At 42.8% G+C, this 23,686-nt stretch overlaps 1 protein-coding gene across 4 annotated transcripts in view; it reads left to right on the top strand.

Moving 5' to 3' along the window:
* RALYL (RALY RNA binding protein like) overlaps positions 1–23,686 on the top strand; it is a 309,810-nt gene that overhangs the window by 186,086 nt on the left and 100,038 nt on the right. For all 4 annotated transcript variants that reach the window (XM_074987013.1, XM_074987012.1, XM_074987014.1 and 1 more), the window contains one exon: positions 19,140–19,215. In XM_074987013.1, the coding sequence (XP_074843114.1) occupies positions 19,140–19,215 (76 nt within the window). The remainder of the gene's footprint in view (positions 1–19,139; positions 19,216–23,686) is intronic.

Genomic DNA, 23,686 nt, shown 5'->3' with positions numbered 1-23,686 from the left:
TACCACCCCCGCCTGTGTGGTGGGGCTCGGATGGCGATGTGGGTGCTGTCCAATGTACCGATGCCGTTGGAGAATCCCAGCTGTTGGAAGCCGGCCGTGGCAGCATCCACATCCCCAAGGCAGGTCAGGAGGTGCATGAGGATCCTGTTGATGGTGGCAACAACCTGTAGGGTAGAGGTCACAGGCACCCGTGAGTGTGTGGTAGTATATGGGGGGCTCCATCCCTAGGGCCTCCCTCCCAGGGACCCCACTCCCCAGGGCCCCACACCTTGGGACCCCCCCCCCCAGGACCCCATCGTGGGTGCCTGGCCCCAGGTGCCTTACCTCAAGGAGGACGATCCCAACGGTGGCCTTCCCCACCCCGAATTGGTGGCTGACCAAGTGGTTGCCATCCGGGGTGGCCAGCTTCCACAAAGCGATGGCCACTTGTTTCTCCAGGGGGAGTGCGGGCCGAATGCAGGTGTCCTGGTGGCGAAGTGCTGGTGCCAGCCAATGGCATAGCTCCATGAAGGTGGCCCAAGTCATCTGGAAGTTGCGGACCCACTGGTCATCATCCCACTCTCCGAGGACAATGTCGTCCCACCATTCCCTGCTGATGGGGTACCTCCAGAGGCGACAGCAGGGCTGGAACAGGGGGTGCTCTGAATGCAGCGTGGGGTAGCCTGCAGGAGGCTGGCAGTGTGTCGAGCAGCAAGTAGCCTCATATGGCATGCTGTCAGGATGGCCATCAGGCTGGCTATGATGTCCAAGGCGTCCCCATCAGTGAAGTGCTGCGGGTCCATGGCAGGCAGTGGTGTGGTGATTAACCAAGGCTGTGCTTGAGGTCGCGTGCTGTGAGCAGCCAGGGTCCTCAGCATGCACACAGGGGGTGTTTTTGGGAGAAGCCCTTTAAGGGGTTGGCTCGCCCGTGCTCCAGAAAGGGCTTGTCAGCCATTTGACCCTGTCCTCACCATTTCCTGCCCTGTTATTTCGAAATGAAGCGGTGGCTGTGCAGCTACTCCATTTCAAAATGACTGGGAGTCTTTTTGATGTTGCAAATCGCAATGTCGATCCGCATTTCGTGTGTAGTCACTTCCATGCCACTTATTTTGAAATAACGGATAGGGATAAACCATTTCAAAGTCACTCTCTAGTGTGGCCACAGCCTATGTGTCAAGTCAAGTAATAGTTCCTCAGAGTATTTTGCATGTGTTTATTTCAGTTGTTGTAGAAAAGGATTTACACCTTATTCAGTATTCACAAAAGGCGTCTGAGCTCTTTTCATGTAATGCAAGGGCAGAAGTTTAGAGTAACAGGTTGATTTAGGCTCAGAATGATAGCCTTGTTAGTCTGTAGCTTCAGAAATAGCAGGCAGTCCTGTAGCACCTTAGAGACTAACAAATTTATTACCTCATGAGCTTCCATGGGCCTTACCCACAAAAGCTCAAGATCTAATGAACTGTTTAGTCTCCCAGGTGCTGCAGGGTTGTTTATTTCCATTGAGGGTAAGTTTTCAGACAAATTCATTTGCCCTCTGAATGTAAGCATAAAACAGAGATGGAGCCATCTGGGCAACGTGCCACATACAGGATTACAGTTAGGATATAATGTTTGCCAGTCAAACCTGGGTAAATAATGGAAACAACACAAAACACTCTCAAAATGTAGTAATTGATTTCACCAAGATTATAGTTTGCAAATATCCTGCAGCAAACATTTGTTTCCACTAGTATGCTGGTGTTTGGTCTTGGCAATTGTCCATTTTTGTCAACCTGACAAAGAGGAAATGTTTCTGTGGTGCAGTTTATGATCTCTCTTTATTAACCTCAGGCTTTGGAGCACTTTATGCTGCTAAACAAAAGCTTCTAGGGAGCAACAAAAAAGAAAGGCAGAGAAAAGGGCATAGGAAAAAACGAGAAGTTAATTGCTATTGTTGAGCCTGTGGTGGTTACGGAGGTTGCTCCTAATGACTCTATGTGGATTAGAAGATAAAGTGAATGAACATGTTTACTATGATCCACTGTTTACTGTAACCGCAGTCTTATTTTTCTTCCTTCATAGAATCACAGTATTGAGTGGTAAAGGGAAGTTTCTTACAGCAAATACAGTATGTGAAGCAATGTAGTCCAGTAAATAAAGCTCTGGTCTTGCAGTCAGGAGATCTGGATCAATAACCAGTTCAGCTACAGACACTAAACACTGGAATAAAGGGTTGTGCTCTATATATCATGTGTTCTAGAAACATGAGAAGCTGACAACATGCAAGCCCAGCTGAAGTTTCTCATTATTATTTGGATCACTTTTTCGACAGCTTGTACGTCTTTTCTTTATAAAAGGTAATGGCAGCAGTATACCCACAAACAAAAACACTCAGAGATTATAGCGAGTTTTCACCCATTACTTATTCCTGTTTCTTGAGGAAAGCTGGCATGCTCAAGTGGACACTGACCATGGAGTGATTAGAGAGGTATGTAAGGCTTCATCTACTGGAGAAACTGTCCTCATTCCGTGTGATAGCTCCTCCAGTCCCAGCACTACAGTGGGGATCCTCTGGCTTCTGCCACCATCCTTTCTGATTTTGCAGGGTTAGGACATTGAGGTTCCTCCTGTCCTACCCACCCAGCACTTCTGCCAGAGAGCAGGATCGGGTATAGAGTCTTCCCTAGCCAGGGAAGCCGAAGGGGGCCACTGGCAAGAATCCTTCCCTACCCCATATTTGGAGGAAGGGGATGGCTGTTGATGATGGGTCCTTCACCCAGTTGTTCTGCCAAAGATTGGATTCTGGGGCAAAGTGTACAAGACTTTACCTATTTTAGCTACATTTTGTTGTTTCCCAAATTTGACCTCAGGACTCCCCCTCCGCCCCCGCAAAAAAGATCTTTTTCTTCAACTTCTTACTGAAGGTCTTTAAACAAGATGGAATTTATCACACTATGGCTATGTCTACACTAGCCCCAAACTTCGAAACGGCCCCGCAAATGGCCATTTCGGAGTTTACTAATGAAGCGCTGAAATGCATATTCAGCACTTCATTAGCATGCGGGCAGCCGCGGTGCTTTGAAATTGACGCAGCTCACCGCCGCACGGATCGTCCCGACGGGGCTCCTTTTCGAAAGGACCCCGCCTACTTCGAAGTCCCCTTATTCCCGTGAGCTGATGGGAATAAGGGGACTTCGAAGCAGGCAGGGTCCTTTCGAAAAGGAGCCCCGTCGGGACGAGACGCGCAGCAGCGAGCCACGTCAATTTTGAAGTGCCGCGGCCGCCCGCATGCTAATGAAGCGCTGAACATGCATTTCAGCGCTTCATTAGTAAACTTCGAAATGGCCAGTTGCGTGGCCATTTCAAAGTTTGGGGCTAGTGTAGGTGCAGCCTATATGATATAAGCATGCATGGGTCTTTCCAAAGCCATCAGCACTGACCTTACCAATCTGCTCTTACTGAAATCATTTTGCCTTTGACTTCAATGAGAGCAAAATTGGACTAACTTAGAGCACTTTTGAAAATGTCACTATCTTCATCAAACATAGCAATTGCTACTTTTGCCACCTGAGAATAATTGCTAATGAAACAATAGCTTAAATATTTCTATCCTCCAGGGAGGGGAGGAATAAACAAAAATCTGTCAGGGATAGTGATAGGTCCTGCCATGAGGGCAGGGGACTGGACTCGAAGACCTCTGAAGGCCCCTTCAAGTTCTATGAGATAGGTATATCTCCATATTATCTTTTTATGCCAAGGGTTATAAATATAAGGTTTGATAAATTAGTATTACAGGCTCTTGGAGATGAGTATTGTAATTTTATAAGTATATAAGTATGGGCACTGAGCTTCTAAGAGTCAAGCTAATAGCACTAGGGTTATCAAAATACATATTTTTAAAATTTAGCAGTATCCCAGAACACACTTAACATTACCAAACATTTCCTGATGTTAAAATATTGCTGAACAAAAAGCTATGCATAATCAGTCCAAACATTAGGCATTAACATGCTGTTCTAACATTGTCAGAGCTTTATCCTCTTACACGTAATGGGACCATTCAGTCGTAAAATTTAAAAGTGATTGTTTTTATAATTTATTTATGCTTTACAATCTTCTTTTTGACTAAAAACCTATTTTGAAAGAAAATAACTTGAAGGCTTTAAAACTTTCCTTTCCTCAAAAATGACAGACACGAGACTGGCAGGAGATTCTGTGTGTTTCCAGAAGATTAATGCTCTGTGTAAACTCAGGGAACTGTGTCATTTGGTCAGCTAGTGGGAGTTTTTCATTGAACTGCAGAAAATCTGACAGTTCTGAAAGCTGCAAGTAAAATTTCCATATAAGATTTATGCCATCACTGGTCCCTTTAAAAATTATGATAAATAGCAGTTTTCAGAAAGAAAACATCCATGACTGATGAATGTTTTATTAGCTGTGTATTTAAGAAATTCATTCCATGACTGATGAATGTTTTATTAGCTGTGTATTTAAGAAATTCATTCCCACACCAATTTCAATAATATTAGCTTAATTCTTGCTTTAGAGATTGGTGTCTAGGACATCTCTAGTTCAAAATTTCTCAATGTTTGTAGTATTTTCAGAGGGTTACAAGTCAGTAATAAAAATGCATTCCAGCATTAGTTGAAAATGGTTTCACTTTTATTTATATATACGCATGTATATAGACTGTGAATTTTGTAAATACTGTGTGTATATTTTATATATGTATGTACAAAAAACTCTGTGTGTGCCTATGTAAGATTTTAAAATACCTACAGCAACAAAACACATTTTTTCCAAGCCCTGGAATTAATTTTTTACTTCTGACTCCTAATCTTCTAAAAATACAGATTTATAACATAAGCACCAGGAAATTTTGAATTATCAATATCCTTGGCACCAACCCACTAAAGCTGGAGTTAAATTTATTTAAAATACACACATTATACACATTTTTCCAGAAGCAGTATATTGTACTTTTGATTTAAATTACAAAGCAACCAGATAGGAAGGTTTAGCCCGGTTAATGATTTGTGCATTTGTTGGTCTTAAGAGTACTTGATTTATTATTTTAAATTCACTTTGACAAACTATTTTATGGTCTCCATTTTCTCTAATTTATTTCATTTTTAAATTGATTTTAAATCAGGTTTAAACAAATTTTTATTTTATACATTGATTTTTGCATAACATTTGCTATTGGCAATTAAAATATTATGCACAATATAAGTAATATACAGGAAATATTGCTAAGAGCAACAGAATACACTTCAAGAGGCCCAACAGACAACTTGTGAAGAATAGGCTATAAAGTTCAGTTGAAGAAATTTTGCACACAAGTCCAAACCTGGTTCTTCTGAAGTTCAATATCAGAAGTTCACTTCAGTAGGAGCAGGATGAGAGGGCAGGTAACAGTCACAGAGAGGTGAGTTGTTTATATGGGTAATAGAAATATCTAGAGCAGAGGTGGGCAAAATACATCCCACAAGACAGATCCAGCCAGTCAAACATTTCCCTCCGTCCTGCCTTGCCTTCCAGGCTGCTAAAAGTCCCAGTGCAGTGGAGAACTCAGGCAGGCAGCCTGCCTGCTGTAGCCCCACCCACCCCGCTCCCGGAAGCATCTGCTGACACTAACAAGTGGTTCTCCGAACTCCCCTTGTAGGGGGTGGGGAATCAGGTGTCACACGTAGCCCCCCACCCTCAGGATCATCCCCATTTGTTGCAAACCAGCCAATGGGAGCTGAGGGGATGGTGATTGTGTGCACAGGCAGGGTACAGAAACCTGCTGTTCCCTTTACTCCAAGGGGTGTGCAGAGATGTGTTTGCCAGCAGCAGCTGGCAGCTTTGAGTGGCATGGAGCCCCGCATGGCATGCAAGTAGCCTGTGCGCTCTGCTGTGCCATCAGTTGGGAGCTGCCTCTGGTAGATGCCTCCAAGCCAGAGCCAGAACCTGCATCTTGCATGTCCTCCTACACCCCAACTCCTTGTCCCAGGTGAGAACCGCCTCCTGGACCCAAACTCCCACCGAGACACTGCACACCCTCCTACACCTCTGCCCCAGGTCAGAATCTCCTCCTGCACCCAAAATGCACTGCAGACCCCATGCCCCTCATGCAAACACACACATCCACTGCCTGCAGCTCCCTCCTGCACCCAAATTCCATCCCTCACCCCAGACACCCTCCACTTGTGTCACAGAAAATGTGGCATTATGACCAGTTACCAAAATTCTTGGAGTGCCCCCTCTGCAAAAATTATTGCCCACCCCAAGCTAGAGTGATGCTAGTTAATGATAGCAAAATGATTACTGGAAAAAACAATCATAAACAGTTAAGGCTTGGGATGTGACTTTCACAGGGTCAGTGGGGTTATTTTCCCGCCTCTGTCTATTGTAGAGATCTTGAATCTTCCTCTGAAGAATGTCATACTGGATACTGGACTAAGTGGGCCATGAATCTGAGCCTGTCTGGCCATTCTTATGTTCCTTCTTTCCATCATCCACTTATACCTTCCTCTGGGGAAACACAGTTTATGTTTGTTGCTGATCAGAAAAGATCCATTGCATGCTATTTATTTGGAAGCTTGTCTGTGCTTTCAATTTGCTGTAGCTCCTTCTTGTAGAAAGCTGCGTTGTAATGATTTAGGTATACGTATAAATTGAATCCACTCAGGGAAGCATGTACTTTGGAAGTGAAAGAGAAACAGTAAGTGGCAAATGGACTTGAGTGTTAATTGTACAACAGTTTGTCATGATTATCTGAAAATTAGCTCATGAATGATGCTGTTTCCCTGGTGTCAGTCTTTGGTGGAATTTATGCCTTTTTTTTTTTCTACCTTGAAGTGTTCAGGAAAATAGCAGACATGAGGTCAGTAATGCCATGGGATAGTCTACTCTGAAATACTTACCTATGCTAGAGAAAATAGGTATTTTAAATTTTTATGTAAAAAATACGGGCTGCTCCATACTGTGACAGTGCTTCATACATATTTTACAGCAGTCACATTACAGAAAAAAAATGCCAACAGCCACCACACAGTATCTAGAATAATGCAATATTTTCCATATACTTAAAATAGCAAATAATAGCTGGATCTCATATAACATTGCATGGCAAATATTGTTATAGATTTGACTTATGTGGGATTGCACAGGAACGCAACCTCCACGTAGGCTGGGGATCTGATGTACCTGTAGTAACTTTGCACCCTGGACCAAATGACGTGGAAGGGTAAGAACCAATGTTCTTTCCTTTTGAGGTCAGAGGAGGGAGGTCTCTGCCTCACGTCACAGATAACTGTTGCTCAGTGGCTATCTGAGTCTGACTGTAGGAAACATTTCAGGAGAATCACCTAAGACATGTCCTGGGGATGTGCTTCTATACCAGTAAAGATAGCACAGAGGTCATGAAAGCTATAGAAACCCCAAGACTTCAGTATCTTCTGCAAAAGCAGCTCTGCTCTTGTTCTGCTACCTAAGTAGAGAAATCCATTTCCCTCCTGCATTCCCCAAAGAACCAACTTGGTGCAAGATCTGTTTGCTAAGTTTGTTTATAAATAGTTTATAAATAGTGTATGCTTATTTGCCAAGGCAGACAAGTGAATGATGTATTTTAACAAGATTTGGTTAAAATTCCCTTTTGATATAGTATATCCACAGTTTGAAGCTCCCCACATTTTGAGCCTTCTGGTTTTTTATGACACCTGATTGGTTTCAAGCCCTGTAATTAAATACTGTTTTGAAGTGGACACTCTATGGAAGTATCATTATGGAGTTCTGCTGTGTTGTGTCTCAGTGATTTACATATCAAACTTACCTTGTTTATATGTAATTTGCTAGCTCTACAATCTCAGGGATATGGACAATATTATTAGCAACAAAGATTCCACATTCAAAATTAGTTATCAGTTCAGTTCTGCTGATGGTGCATAAAAGAGAAAATAGTGTAGACCCTTGTCTCATAGTTTTATTGGCCCTACTTTTCTAATGGTAGAAAGTAGTAAACAACTTTTCAGAAAATTAATCAAATATGACTTTTGAGCACACAGAGATTTTTCCCTTCTTGCATAGCTATTTTTTCTGAATGCAGTGTTACCTTATTACTGTGGTTATAACATTGAATACTACTAGTAAAACTAAATACCTGTAGTCCATGATGAGTCATAAAGATTCAAGAGCCTATGGGCTTGGTCATTCCCTCAGAGAAGCAAACATGCATCACTGTGTCTGTTGTAAAATTGTCTTACTTATATTCAAACAAAAATGTATCGGTTAATTTTACATTGTAAGCAGTGATGTTTATCTGTAGAGTCCTGCATGCATACAAAGTTTGCATCTGCATCCAACCTGCAATCTGCAAACATGGTCTGTGGAGATCTGCAGATTAGCAAGTCTCTATTTGTCTGCATTCCTGGGAGGAAAACCATTTATAGTAGGTACATCTTCATAGTATTTCCAACAATTTTATTCGACACACAATTTATGACCTAATAAATATAAATGGCTACTATGAAACTAATGATGGATGTACCATGTTTAACAAGGTTTCCAGGTGGTCTAGAAACAGCAGAAAATTATTTTTCTGAGAAATGTTAACAAATTCACCAATAATCTACAACAGAACTGGAAGCCAAAGCACATGGAACTGGAATGTGAAAAAGCTATGCTAACTTTCTTGGACACTTTGCCACACGCAGTTCTCCACCCATAGTGGTACTGAGAGTGCTGCACAGTTTCAATGAGAGTATGTTTAAAAACATCATAAAACAACTTAAAAACAGTAAGCCTATTGGCTAGAGATGATGTCCTTCGGTGTGTGTGGACAGTACCTGGCCTGTTATAGAACCTTGTAGCATAGATATGGTTGACATTGGACTTGAACTTTACTTGCTAGATTTATCCTTTGAAAACATGGGGCAATTTGCATGAGAACAAGGAGATTTTATTTTATGTCCATTGGATTTTGGATTTTGGATTCTCTGTAACAGAGGAATCAATTCTCAGAGAGAGAACAGCATGCTTTTAGTTTTCTTCATGAGTCCTAACTCAAACACTGCAAAAGGGGCATGGAACCTCTGAGTATTCAATATCATCCTTGAACCTGTTTAATTATTCATATACTGCTGAGCAGTGGATGGAAAACATGGAATGCTAGTAATATAGACCTGTAAGAGATCTCATGATCTCCAGCCCACTGAGCTGAGAAAGGACCAAGTGAAACTAAACTATCCTTGATAGGTGCTCGTCTGACCTGGTCCTAAAAATCTCCTGTGATGGGGATTCCACAACATCTTTTGGTAACTTTTTTCAGAGCTTAATTTTTCTTACCATTAGAAAGACTTTCCTAATATCTAACCTATATTTACCTTTTTTGCAAATTAAGATCACTTCATCCCTACCTGCAGTGGCTCTGGCACACAATCACAGTTATCTTTACAACAGCTCTTATCATACCTGAGACTGTTAATGGACCCCCTAAAGTCTTCTTTTCTCAAGATTTAACTTTCCTGGGTTTCATTCTTTTGTCTTTCCTCATAACATTCGTGTTTTCTAAACCTCTGTCATTTTTGTTGCCCTTCCCTTGATTATTTGCAGTATGTCCACGTCCTTTCTAAGTGTGATGCCCGGAACTGGATACTGCATTCTTCACCAGTGCCAAGAAGAGTGGGGCAAATACCACCCATGGTTTAAATACACCAAGTTAATTGTTTGCTGTGTTAATAATTGGATTTTTAAAGTCCTCACATTGTCTACTCATTCAACCTGTAATCCATTATAACCACTACATCCTTTTCAGTATTACTGCCATCTGGTTGTTATTTATTCCCCATTTTTTAGTTGTGTGCATTTGATTGCTTTCCTCCTGAGTGTAGTACTTTGCACTTATCTCTACTGAATTCATCTTGTTGATTTCAGACCAAGTCTCCAATTTGTCAAGGCCATTTTCAGTTCTATGCCTGTTCTCCATATTCCTAGCAACACATTCCAGCTTGGTGTCATCTGCAGATTTTATAAACATACTCTCCACTCCATCATCCAGTTCATTAATGAAACTTTTGACTAGTACCAGACACAGAACTGACCCATGCAGCTCCACCAATAGTTTTACCAAGTTTGCCAGCAAGCCATTGGTAACTACTATTTGCTGACTGTTTTTTAGAACCATATTGTATTCTAGATGGTTTAAATTGATTGTTTGATAATAGCTTCAGTATTATTTCAGGTGTCACAGTCAGGCTGACCACTGGGTCCTGTTTGTTCCCCTATTTAAAGATATATGCTATCTTTACCCTTCTCCAGCACTCTGGGACCTCACCCCTCCTCGTAGAGTTCTCCAAGATAATTGCTAATGCGTCTGAGACTTCTTCAACTAATTCCTTCAGTACCCATGGCTGAATTTCACCATGTCCTAATGATTTAAACATTTCTAATCTATATAAATATTCTTAAATCTTTCAATATATTGGCTTGTTTTGTTTTTGTTTTTTCCCCTTGTTGAACTGTTAAGTACCTGGTCACAATTAACCTGTTAGTGCAGACTGAAGGAAAATAAGCATTAAACATCTCAACTTCTTGTTGCCAGCATTCATTAGGTCTCCTTTCCCCATGAATAGAGGACCCACACTTTCCTTTATCTTTATCTTTCTGATGTATTTTAAGAATGTCTTCTTAATACCATTTAGCTCCCTGACTAGGTGTAACTCATTTTGTGCCTTAGCCTCTCATTTTTCCCCTATGTGTTTGTGCTATTCTTGTGTGTTCCCCCTTAACAATTGGACCACATTTCCACTTTTTGTAGTTGTTTTTTTTATTATTATTATTATTTTCAGCTCATTAAATTGCTCCTGGTAGATTCAAGATGGCCTCTTAGTCATCCTCCTATCTTCGCTTCACATGAGAATAGCTTGCAATTGTGCAATCTTGAATATCAGTAATTCTTTAATACCTTAACAAATTGCTAGCTCTTCAGGTTGTCTTTTCTCTTAGGGTATGCCTAGACAGCTATTCCAGAAGAGCTATTCTGGAAGAACTTATTTTGAAATAATGCTACTACACACAAAGGCTACATCTACACTACAGAGATCTTTTCAAAGAAGCTCTTCTGGAAGATTTCTTTCGAAAGAGTGCATCTATGCACACAAAGGCGGATCAAAAGAGTGATCTGCTGTTTCAAAAGAGAGCATCCACACAGCCCCTGCTCTTTCAAAAGAATGGGCCAGGGATTGAAAGTGAAGACTGTTCTTTCAAAAGAAGGGTCCTGCGGAGCTTCTAGGCACATTTTCTTGTGAAAGACGCTTTTGAAAGGGGGCGATCTTCCTGAGATGGGAAAGGAAGAGTGATTTTGAAAGGATCACCACATTCTTTTGATTTATTTTCAAAAGAACACTTTTTGTGTGTAGACACTCCATGAGCTCTTTCAAAAGAGCCTCCTTCTTTCGAAAAATCTTTCGAAAGAACTTGCTAGTGTAGATGCAGCCAAAAATGCATTTCAAAATAGCATTGAGCTGTTTTGAAATACAGCATCTACACACACAGGACATGTCTACACTACCAAGTTATTTCGAAAAAAAATAGGCCTTTTCTGAAAGAACCCATGAAGCGTCTACACACAAAATGTACTCTTTCAATCTGAGATTGAAAGAACACAGCATTTTTTCCAGCAGGCCTCTCAGATGAGGAAGAGTGATTTGTTTTCCAAAAGATTATTTTGGTGTGTAAATGCCCTGGAGGCCCTTTTTTCAAAAAAGCAGTCTTTATTGCACCGGATTTTTCAGTCCCTGGCCCATTCTTTCTTTTTTGTGTGTGGATGTGATCTTTTGAAAGCGATTTTTTTTTGGGGGGGAAGATCTTTTCCAGAAGCACTTCTTTTGAAAGATCACTGTAGTCTAGACACAGTCATAGAGTCTATTTTGAATGAGAGTGATTGGATACACAATGGCTTATTTCAAAGTAGGTTCTATTCCCTGGCTTATTGCACCTATTCCAAAATAGCTACAGAATGAAGTTTACCAGTTTCAAAATAAACTAACCATTGTTTCAAATTTATTTCAAAACAGCGGCTGTATTTTGTAGACACTTGGAAAGTTATTTCAAAATAACTTCGCTGTGTAGACCTACCTTTAGTTTTTCTTCCCATGGGACCTTTCCTGTCAGTTCTGATGTGTTAAAGTCTGGGTTTTTTTACCTTAACCCAGACACTTTCACTGGTGTGCCTTTCACCTGCTTTATGGTTTCAGAACAAGTGCATCTGTTTTTGATGTATAATGTATTGCCACTTCCCTTTTTATCCTGCCTGTCCTGAACAAGTGATGTCCCTCTTTGCCAATATTCCAGACATGCGACTTATCCCATCAAGTCTCTGTGACAGCAATTAAGTCATAATTTAATTTATGTACAGCTCTTCCTGTTTATTCCCTGTGCTCTTTGTGTTTATTATACATAGCTAAGCTGTTGGGAAGATCCCCACAGCTCCCAATTTCCCTACAGCACCTTACATAATAGTGTCCTGGTCTATGATTGAGGCTTTTAGGTACCATCTTAATAAGCATAAGTGGCAGGCATTAGTGGTTTCCAAAAGTTAATTTTCTTTTGATGTACAAGGTGAAAGAGGTGATATCTTTGGTTGGACGATCTTCTGTTTGGGGAGAGAGACAGTTTTTCAAGCTTACAGAGCTCTTCCTAAGGTTGAAGAAGTATACTCAGTGTCTCAGCTAAACACAGGGTGAAAGAGACTGTTTAGGAGAAATGGAGAAAGTACAGAAAAAGTTACTGCAGTAAAAGTGCAGCTGCTTTCACTTCTGGATACTTGAGTACAGTCTAGATGTGATGTGTGTACTTTTTCTCAAGTAGTTTTCCAGAGGGACACTGGAGACTTGTACTGAAGTACATTCCCCTGTCCTGAAGCAGCTGTACTTTTACTCGGGCAACTTTGAGTTCTTTTTTCCACCCGTGTTATTTAGCATATCTACATACATTTCAAGGGATAGTCAAGTTGGCCAGTTAAACTGACCGTTTTAAAAGAAAATTGATAACAGAAATAACAAATGGAAAAGCTCCACAAATATGCCTTTTCTTTGAAATAGTCCCTTTATTTAAGAGCAGTTCTCACTATTGATGTTGATACAATAATACAATGCAGCTTCTTCAGGTATTGTCATTAGGGATTTATTTGGAACTCGTGTTCTGAGTCTGAGCAGCTTTGCTGTTTTGTTTTCTTAGAGTGCTATATTTCTGGAGTGTTTGGTTAAAATAAAAACATTCATCTACATTCCATAAATTTGTACAACTTTATGATTTAATTACAGACATACATTCACAAAGATGACACTGCTTTATACCCAAAAGGCAGGGGAAAAGATCTGAGAATTCTGTAATGTTCAAAGTGACTTTGGTCAAAGTTCTGGAAAAATAAATACATAGATCAGAAAAGTGGATGATAGATATGAGAAATATATGACAATTAATACCACAATCTTAGATTTTTTTTTCAAAATCAGATTATAAATTTTGCATTTTTCCCAAAAATTTGACTGGGTTTTAGGAGAAGATGGTGAAAGGAAATGAAAGTCGATGACCTTAAAGCTGCATGGAAACATTTAATCATATTAAAGATCACAGGATGAAATTTCCATTCCATTCTAAGGCTGCATCTACACTACTAGATAAATTCGAATTTAAGGCAGTTAGCTCGATATTACCACATGTCTGTCTTCACGTTAAAAAAATTTTGCTCAGTTTTAAGAGCACTAATATTGAGATTACAATATCACAGTTACCTGACAGGTGCAGCGTCAAGCTCAAATTCAAAAGTTCAATTAAAGGCCAGTTTGGAAGCACTACATCTTAAAATCAAATTTATTAGCCTCCAGAAGTGTCCTGTATGTAACCCATAATGCCCCTCAGTGCTCTGCTTGGGCCACTGGAATTAGGTAACAGGAAGAGCATGAATTTCAAAGTGGGAGCAGCAAGCTTGTGGTTGTGGGCTCATGTTTTTATGAGAGCCTGAGAAATGTCTTTCTTTCTTTTCTATTAGTGCTGTGAGCGCATCTGCCCATCACAAATAGTCCCTGCAGGGAGTTTGTGGTTCTGTCTCTACACTTGTTTTTTTCTGTGCTGCCTGGTGCCAGCTGCTGCCCCACTCCACCTTGTGGCAACAAGGCTGCAATGGGAGGGGGGTCGCTTTTGCATAAGAGGCGAAGAAACTTCTTCTTTGCGGTTTACATTTGTGTGTGAACCTCCCTGCCTCCCTCACAGGTGCCACCCAGTTTTGGTCTTTCCCATGCTCAGCCACATCATGTGGGAAGCCCCCAACCCAATGAAAGGACATGCCTGCCATTCAGTGTTGACCATGCTTCCAGGCAGCACCATGTCTCAGCTTGGGCATGTTTCGGTCTCCAAGGGTGGGAAAGAATTACAGGGGCTTGCAGCCACCGGGGGGGAGTCTCCCCCAGCAGCTAAGATGACTTGGGGGGACCACTTCAACTGGCCCCCCACTGAAGCCCCAACAAGCAAGGTGCTAGTGGTGGTTGCTGCCACCAGAGAGAAGTCTCCCCTGGCAGCTAAGATAGCTGGGGGCTTGCTGCCACCAGGGGAAGGTCCCTCACTGAATCCTCCCCATGCCTCTAGCAACTGGCCCCCCACCAACAATATTTTTGGGGGCTTTATGACACTGGGGTAAGTATCCCCCAGCAGAAAACAATGTCGGGTGCTGGCTGCAGCCAGGGGGAAAAATCCCCGCAGCAGTTAAAATACTTGGGGTCTTTCTGCTTCCTGGGGGGAAGCTTCCCTGTGAATCCCCACCACACCCTTAGAAAGTAGCTGCCACCAATACCCCCCATGTTCTCAATGCTGTGTAGCGAAGAGGGAAGCCAAAGATCTTTCCTACATTTTTCTATCCTCTTTCTTCTAAATTTGAGAGTCTTCTCCTTGTGTTATTTTCAGGGAGCAGATGCAATCAGGGGGGCGGGGGGACTAGTTGAGATCACAGCAGTTTCACAGAAGCCTTGCAATGCACTGGAAAGCCAAAGGCTCTCCCTCATCAACTCTCATTTTTGAAAAACGTTGCTATCTTCTCTTTCTTCAAGCTTTTCAGCGGTATTTCTGACAGCACCCATGCTGGCAATATCTGTGTAAGCCAGAAGGAAGTCAAAAATCTTTTTTTCCTAGATTTTTCTGTCCTCTTTCTTCTAACTTTGAGAAGACAGTCTAGGTCCCTATATTATTTTCAGGGATCGGATGCAATGATGGGAGCGGGGACACAGTGGATGGCCAGTTGAGAACACAGCTGTTGCACAGAAACCTTATAGTGCACTGGAAAGCCAAAGACTCTCCCCTCAGCAACTCTCAACTTCCCTTTCTTCTGTTTTTGCAAGCTTTTAGAGGTCCCTGTATTATTTTCAGAGATCGGATGCAATCACAGGAGGGGGGACACTTAATGGATGGCCAGTTGAGAATTCAGCTACAGAACAAAGACTTTTCTATTAACCTTTTTGACATCTCTGTGGATACCTTACTTTTCCTTCCGTCCAATGGGAAAAATGGACATTTGCTTAGCACAGGAGGGGAATGAGGAAAATGTAATGTGGGAAGACGATGTCAAAGACCAGTAAGCATACCCAGAATGCTATGGGAATGAGGGAACTGTGGGGTAGGTTCCCACAATGCACTACTGTAACAATCGATTGAGTGTGGCAGGAATAAGTCAACTTTGTGAGGAGCATGTGGGGAGGTGGGTATGGTCAAATATGGAGTCATAAATTCCAGAATTGCAAAATCGATATTAATATATTTGAATGTATCACGTAGTGTAGACACAGCCTAATACTCAGTTTTCCATGTGGTAAGTGGAAGCTTAGTCCAGGTATCTATGGTGTTCAATCAGTCCTTGCAAATGTCTCTTGACAGGCCAGTATCAGTAAAAAAGTATACTCTCATTTTAAAATATATGTAAGTGAAAGAGTACCTAATTATATCAGACCCATTTATGGAGTCTTAAGTTGGGCACCCAACACCACTGGTGCCCAGGAGGCAGGGAAAAAGGGGATATCCAGAACTTGGCCAGCCAACCTCAGGCTCCTCTTCTCTACTTCCCCGTGCCCCACTTACTCCCAGTCCTTCACTGAGAAACACTCTGGGCTCAGTCTCTTCTCCTTCCCACCCAGTCTCTCATGCTAAGGTTGCAGAGCTCCTGTTGTCAACCCCGGCATGGCAGCAGCAGCAACAGCAGAGAAGTAAAAATTGCAATGGAGTGCTAAATCTGGTCTGAAAAGTGATGACAAATGTCACTTTTTCATACTGCTTCCCTTACTTCTGCCCGACTGCTGGTGCAGCACTGCCTACAGAGCTGAGTGAAGTATATGTGCTTGTTGTGGAGGATGCATGTAAATCACCATAGACACAAAAAACAGGGACTCACTTTCAAATAAGTATGGGAACCGCTGCTTTAGTACAATGTCAATTCCAACACAACAATCTTGTTTGAAATTAGATCTGGTTGATAGTCTTCAGCTGAAATTTTTTGCAGCTGAACTGTTCTTTTTCTTTCTTTATGGGTACTGTCAGTGGTAGCAGTTTTCTATGGCAGATTTTGATTTTTTTTTCATTTGAAATCAATATTTTAAAAGGAAATGGTATTTAAAGCAAAAAGATAGAAACATTCATTTTGACATAAAAAATGTTTGAAATGATATGATGCATCTTGATGGGAAATCCATCATTTTCAACTAAATTTTTCTAATAAATACTTTTCAGTCACAATTTCTCTTGGGAAGGAACCTCTTCACTGACCAGCTTACTCTGATAGTAAACAAACCTCTCGGGGAAGTGATTGAAGTTATGAAAAGTTTCATTTTAACTTTTGAGTTTACCAAGAGGTGTTTGATACATAACACTTTCTGGGCTATGTACCAGAGACCAGACGTGGAAAAAGTACCCAAAAATTTACTTGAGTAAAGGTGCAACTACTTGGGCGGGGGGGAATGTGCGTAAGTGCAATTGCTAGCATCACACTGCAAAACTACTTGAGTAAAAGCGTGTGCGTGTGCACACACACACACATCTAGATTGTACTCAAGTATCCAGAAGTGAAAGCAGCTGTACTTTTAGTCAAGTAACTTTCTGGGTACTTTTTCCATGTCTGCCAGAGACCAAGTCTGTTCACCCTATAGGTAGTCTGCCCAAAGTGCTGCTTCCACTCTGTTTCAGTTTAAATAGACTGTAAAGACAATGTGGCTATGTCTAGATGGTGGGCACTATTTCAGGATTCAGTGCTGCCTGCCTTAAATAGCTGCCTGCATCTATGCAACATGCCTGTTGTCTCGAAACAGTTTTTGAGATAAGGGGCATGCTAGTCTGGTGTGCCTGTACACCTCATCCCGTGAGGAGTACAGGGATGCCTTAAAATAGGGCTTTATTTTGGCACTTGGTGCCATTTGGACAGTGCCACGTGCCGAAATAGCCTGTTTTGAAATCTAATTGAAATAAGCTATGCAATTGGAGTTTACAGCGCCAGGTAGACATAGCCCATGAGTCCTTAAAAGCTTTGTCACTTCAGAGTCAAACTGCAGTAACTCCACTGGCTTTATTTGCCTTATTTCTGATCTATACTGATGTAAACACAGGAGCGTTACTCCCAGTGTCTACGAAGGTGTCACAAAATTTCTTTATTGAAGTGACATTGTTACTTGTCTGTGTGACTTCCATAGTATAGACACTATGATCTCCAATTTCCTGCAAAAATCCCTTATTTCTATAAGGGAGCCCAAACTGCTTTCAGTTTAAAGCAGTGTTAGACTCTGTGAAAGATATTTCATTAGACCTCTGTTACCACAGATGTTTTGTAAGTATGGGTGTAACCATTTGAGTCAAGGCATTCCCACCAGGATAGGCTGTAATTTTTCTTCATTGGGAACTGTCACTACAACTACAAATGGATTTACGAACATTTTCTGTTGTGCCCTCATCCGATTAGTTCTGTCCTTGTTGTATGACTTCATGGAAGGACAAAGAGAGTACAGTAAATTGATCCAGGGCGGGTAATGATTCCCCACTTGTCAGATGTTTGAGTATTTTCAGGGCCAATATAAATGCTTGGGGTAAGGGAATGGAATTACACTATGAGTTAAACAAGGTCTGCATCATTTTACTGAAATGCACAGAGGATATCTCAGGCCAGGTCTATGCTAGTGGAATAAATGAATTTAAGATTTGCAACTCCAGCTGCAAAAATTATGTAGCTGCAGTCAGCATATCCTAAATTGAATTTACCGCCATCCCCATAGCTGAAGGTTGACAGAAGACTTCTCTTCTCGCGACTGCAAGGAGTACTGGGGCCAATGGTGACATCACGATTGTTAGATTTAACACAGCTCCACTAAGCGTGCTAAATTAAACCCTGGAGGGTCAACCAACCACTTTAAGCATCAATCTCCTTAAGTATAAACAAGCCCTGAGAAAGTAACTGTTCAGGATAAAATGAAAGGTGGAAGTTACCATGTATTTCCTGCTTTATCAATTACACATATTTAAAACAATAAAGTAGGTTTTCTGAGGAGACCTCGCCCTCAGAACTTGTCTGCTTCCTCTAAAGGGCAGTGTTTATGGAAAGCAGTTTTACATCACATTCAATTTTTGAGGAAGGACGAGATGCTGGCCTAGATTGTGGTAGCACAGAGACTAGTCAGAATCTCACAGCTGGATACACTTCAAGCTAGCACCACAAATGTATCTAAACGGGACACCAGGAGGTGGGGACATGAACCCATCTGATGCTGAACTCAAGGAGGAGTTCTGGCTGAGTTCCATGGACTTTCACAAGAGCTTTTGACAGCTACGTCTCTGAAAAAATGGTGACGTGATTTAAAAACACACCCCATTTATCTTTTCGGGTCATTTATAGAACAGAGAGGCATAATTAGCCCAAAATGAACAACACCTCCTTGAAATATGAATTCTGTATATTTTTCTTGATTGATGATGCTTAAACCCATAAGTAAGTCAGCAAGATATTTTTAAAGGGCCAGTTTTATAGCATCAACTTAAAAAAGTTAAATCTTGATTAGAATTTTAGGTGTACATTCCTGTTCTTCCTTTTATTACATATCTTCTCAGCATCCCTGTTTGTGCGCAGACTCACTCTTAGCAACTAAGCTTTGACTTACATGCGCTAAATTTTTTGCTTTCAGATATCAATATGGCAGGAGAACCAAAACCATACAGACCAAAACCTGGAAACAAGCGGCCACTTTCAGCTCTTTACAGGTAGGTTGTTTATTACAATAGCTGGGAACTAGCTGCATTTGTATTGGGAAAAATACAATAGGCTTAAGCTTTGTATCCATTTTAAGACTATCTTCAATTATATTGCAGAATATAGCTCATATGAGTTAAATGAAGCTGCTCTTCTGCCCTATGAAATTAGAGTTCTTGGTGGTACATTATACAAAGGGGATGTTGAGTTGCAGAACTGTGAAGCCTTATGGAAACCAAAAGTATCATAATATGAGAAAAGGGTGAGAACTGTGCTGATAGATTTCATACTTGTCAAGACCTACATTCTAAAACAATTATCCTTGAGTTCATGGGTTAAGGCTCCCCATGTAGTGTCTCTATTGTGCACTTAATTGACACAAATGCAAGAAACAGGTGGAAAAAGAAGAATCCCTGTCCTACATGAACTGACTTGATGTGTAAAGTTGACAGATCCTGGTCATTGGCAGCTGTTATTGAACTTGGGACCTTAGGGGATAATGCTATGAGCCAGAACTAGAGTCCTAGGCATCCTTCAGTCTGCGTAGACTATGGATCATGCCCTTCGTAACTCCACTTAAGATCATCATTTGCAGTGTTGACTGTGACTGTGGAGGCCCACATGAGAGTGACAGTCCTTGCTACATCTGCTGCATATGTAGTGGGTGTCTGGCAGGTCCTTGCTGTCCTTTCTACGGGCTCACTTCTCCTCTGCCAGCTGTCTGATCTTCATCTCACCCTTCTGAAGGCCCTTGTGTAGTTCCTGCTTCCAGCAGCTGCAGTCGTCTGCCAGCTCTTCCCAACTATCTGGGTCAATGTCTACCTCCGTGAGGTCCCTCTTACAGACGTTTTTGTAGCGCAACTGGGGGCATCTGGGAGGTCTTTTGCCAGAGGCTAGCTCGCTGTACAGGATGTCTTTTGGGATCCTTCCATCATTCATCCTGTGGACGTGGCCAAGCCAGCGGAGCCGCTGCTGGCTGAGGAGGGTGTGCATAGTTGGAATTCCAGCTTGCTTGAGGACAGCATTGTTGGGCACTCTGTCCTTCCATGATATCCCAAGAATGCACCTGAGGCAGCGCAAGTGGAAGACATTCAGCCTCTTTTCCTGATGGGCGTACAAGGTCCAAGACTCTCTGCCGTAGAGGAGAGTGCTGAGGATGCAGGCTCTGTAGACTTGCATTTTGGTGTGAGTGTACAGCTAGTTGTTGTTCCACACTCTCTTGCTAAATCTGGACAGAGTTATGGCTGCTTTTCCAATCCTCCTGTTTAGCTCAGTTTCCAGCGACAGCGTGTCAGTGATGGTGGACCTGAGGTAAGTAAACTCATGGAGGACCTCTAGCGTGTAATTGTCAATGCTGATTGATGGAGGTTCAGCAGTGTCCTGACCAAGTACGTTTGTCTTCTCTAGGCTGATGGAAAGCCCGAAGTCCTTGCATGCTTTGGAGAACTGATCCAGCAGTTTTTGAAGCTGGCCTTCTATGTGTGTCACTACAGCAGCGTCGTCTGCAAACAGCATGTCTCTAATAAGCACTTCCTGCACCTTAGACTTAGACTTCAGCCTTGCAAGATTAAACAGTTTCCCATCAGATTTTGTATGTAAAAAGATGCCCTCTTTGAGGATTCAAAGGTATGCTTCAGGAGGTGTGCAAAGAAGATCCCAAACAATGTCGGAGCAAGGACGCATCCTTGCTTGACGCCACTCCTGATGCTGAAGGCATCCGATGATGTGCCATCATATTGGATGGTTCCTCTCATGTCTTCGTGGAAAACCTGGATCATCTTAAGTAGCTGTGGTGGACAACCTGTTTTATGGAGCAATTTAAACAGTCCATCCCTACTGAACGAGTCGAAAGCCTTGGTCAGGTCGATGAAGGCGACACAGAGTGGCTTTCTCTGCTCTCTGCATTTCTCCTGCAGCTGCCTCAGGGAGAAGATCACGTCAATGGTACATCTCTCGGCGCGGAATCCACACGGGGATTCAGGATACACTCTCTCAGCGAGCTTCTGGAGTCTGCCGAGGATGACACAAGTGAACAATTTACCAGTGATACTTAGGAGGGAGATTCCACGGTAATTGTTGCAGTCACTTCTGTCTCCTTTGTTCTTATACAAGGTTACAATGTTGGCGTCCCGCATATCCTGTGGAACCTCACCCCCTCTCGAGCACAGGCACAGCAGCTCATGTAGGGGTTCCAGGAGTGTGTCCAAGGCACACTTGATTACCTCTGGTGGAATACCATCCTGGCCTGGGGCCTTTTCTACTGCAGTGCTGTGAATAGCTTTCTTCAATTCAACCACAGTTGGTTCCTGGTCCAGCTTGTCCATGACTGACAGAAGCTCAGCAGTGTTAAGGGCTGTATCAACCACAATGTTCTCGCATGAGTACAGCTTGGAGTAGTGCTCGACCCATCGCTCCATCTGTTTGGCTTCGTCAGTGATGACTTCACCAGATTTGGATTTCAGAGGTGCCATCGTGTTCTGGATGAGTCCCATTGCCTTCTTTATTCCCTCGTACATTCCCCTGATATTACCAGAGTCAGCACAGGTCTGGATACTGCTGCACAGCTTAAGCCAGCAGTTGTTGGCACAGCACCTGGCTGTCTGCTGTACTATTTTTCAGGCTACTCTGAGTGCTTGCTGGGTACTCTGACTCGGTGAGCGTTTATACTCCAGGAGTGCAGCACGCTTCTTTTCGACGACTCAAATCATCTCATCGGAGTTAGCTCTGAACCAGTCATTTGTGTTTCCAGCTCTTCTTCCAAACACCAACAAGGTCGTATTGTAGATTGTGTCCCTCAGATGCTGCCATCTGGATGTCACATCAGCACCCCCAGGGCTGCTGCGCAGATTCTCCTCAGGGGTCTCTCTGAACATTTTGGCTTTTTCTGAGTTTGCTGTCTTTCTGGCATCAGTGCGGGACCTTCCAGTTGGTTTGAATGGTGCAGCTTCTTGGGTCTCAGCTTGAGCATGGAGCAGACTAGAGAATGATCTGTATTGCAGTCGGCACTATGGTAGCTGCATGTCAGGAGGACGTTTCTGAGGTTGTCATGTCTGGTGATGACCAAGTCTAATTGGTGCCAGTGTTTCAAGCATAGCTGTCTCCATGCCACTCTGTGCTGTGGCTTGGTTCAGAAAAATGTTTGTGATGCACAGATTGTGGTACGTGCAAAGTTCGAGGAGACGCTGTCCATTGTCATTCATTTTTCCCACACTGAAGTGACCTAGGCAAGAGGGCCATGAGTCACAATCTGCTCCAACTCTTGCATTGAAGTCACCCAAAAGGTACAGTTGTTCACGAGCAGGTATTTGCACTATGGCAGCACTGAGCTTGTCAAAGAACTTGTCCTTTACTTCTTGTGTGGCGTTCAGGGTTGGCGCGTAAGTGCTGATCAGGTGGATGGGACCGGCGCAGGTTTGAAGTTTGACCTGAAGGAGTCTTTCTGATCTGCCCGTGACTAGTTCCACCATTTGCAGAAGGGTGTTTCTGATGGCAAAGCTGACACCGTGCTCCCTGGGTTCCTCTTGGGCTTTGCCCTGCCTGAAAAAGGTGTTGTCCGTTTCCTTTAGGGATCCCGAAGCTGCGAGTCACGTCTCCTGCAAAGTGGCAATGTCACTCTTCAGTTTCTCGTTGATGACAGTGGTCTTTCGGGTGTCACTGATGTCCTGAAGATCTTCAGTCAATCTGGTCAACGTGGTCCTTGCATTCCAACAAGCAAGCTTGAAACTTTGATGATTTCCTTTTCGTAATAATTTTCTTGTTGGTTTGTCTGGTGCTCATTTCAGTCACTTGTCAGGTTTGGGAACCTTAAGCCTCATGCACCCAGTGAGGCAAGTGGACTGTGGCAAGACAGTACTCTACTGGCTGGGGGCTGCCCATCTTAAGGTGGGCGGTGACTGTCCAATGAGCTGCGATAATCTCTCCCACTGTCGGAAGCAACCCCCAGTGCTCGTTCTCTACACCAATCAAGCAAGAGCTTATAACGGGTATCTGTTGCCTCCCGTGTTGGTTCAACGCTGTTAAGTGGTGCTGGAGTACCTCTCCAGGTGCGAGCCTGGGCAATTTTTATGGAGACCCTGGGCTGTCCAGACACCAGCCCCCTCCCCACCCCCCGGCTTTACTGATATAGTCCAAAGGAAAGTATAACCGCTACGTTTGGTACCAGCTCAGCTGCAGGAGTTGCCGGGACAGTGCCAGAAGTTGACACTGAAGCGCCTTAGGACTCCCCTCCGGATTTTCTGTCAGAGTTTACACCCTTAGCCTTACTCCTTCCCAGGATAACCCACAAGGCAGTGGGGCGTCTTCCTCCGCCTTCACAAGAGTTGTTGATTTGCAGCACCACACCTCCTGGTCCGCCATTGAGACTGTGCATTAGAAGGGAGAAGGAACAAGTTCCTCCATAAGGTCGGTATGTGAGACAGACCAGACCCCCCTCACTGTGTTTTGCCTGCAAGCTGACGCAGTTGCCTGGGGGATGACGTTGCT

This window comes from Carettochelys insculpta, chromosome 2, assembly GCF_033958435.1.
Source record: "Carettochelys insculpta isolate YL-2023 chromosome 2, ASM3395843v1, whole genome shotgun sequence".
Classification (NCBI taxonomy): Eukaryota; Metazoa; Chordata; order Testudines; family Carettochelyidae; genus Carettochelys; species Carettochelys insculpta.
This window is presented reverse-complemented; position numbering and strand designations above follow the sequence as displayed.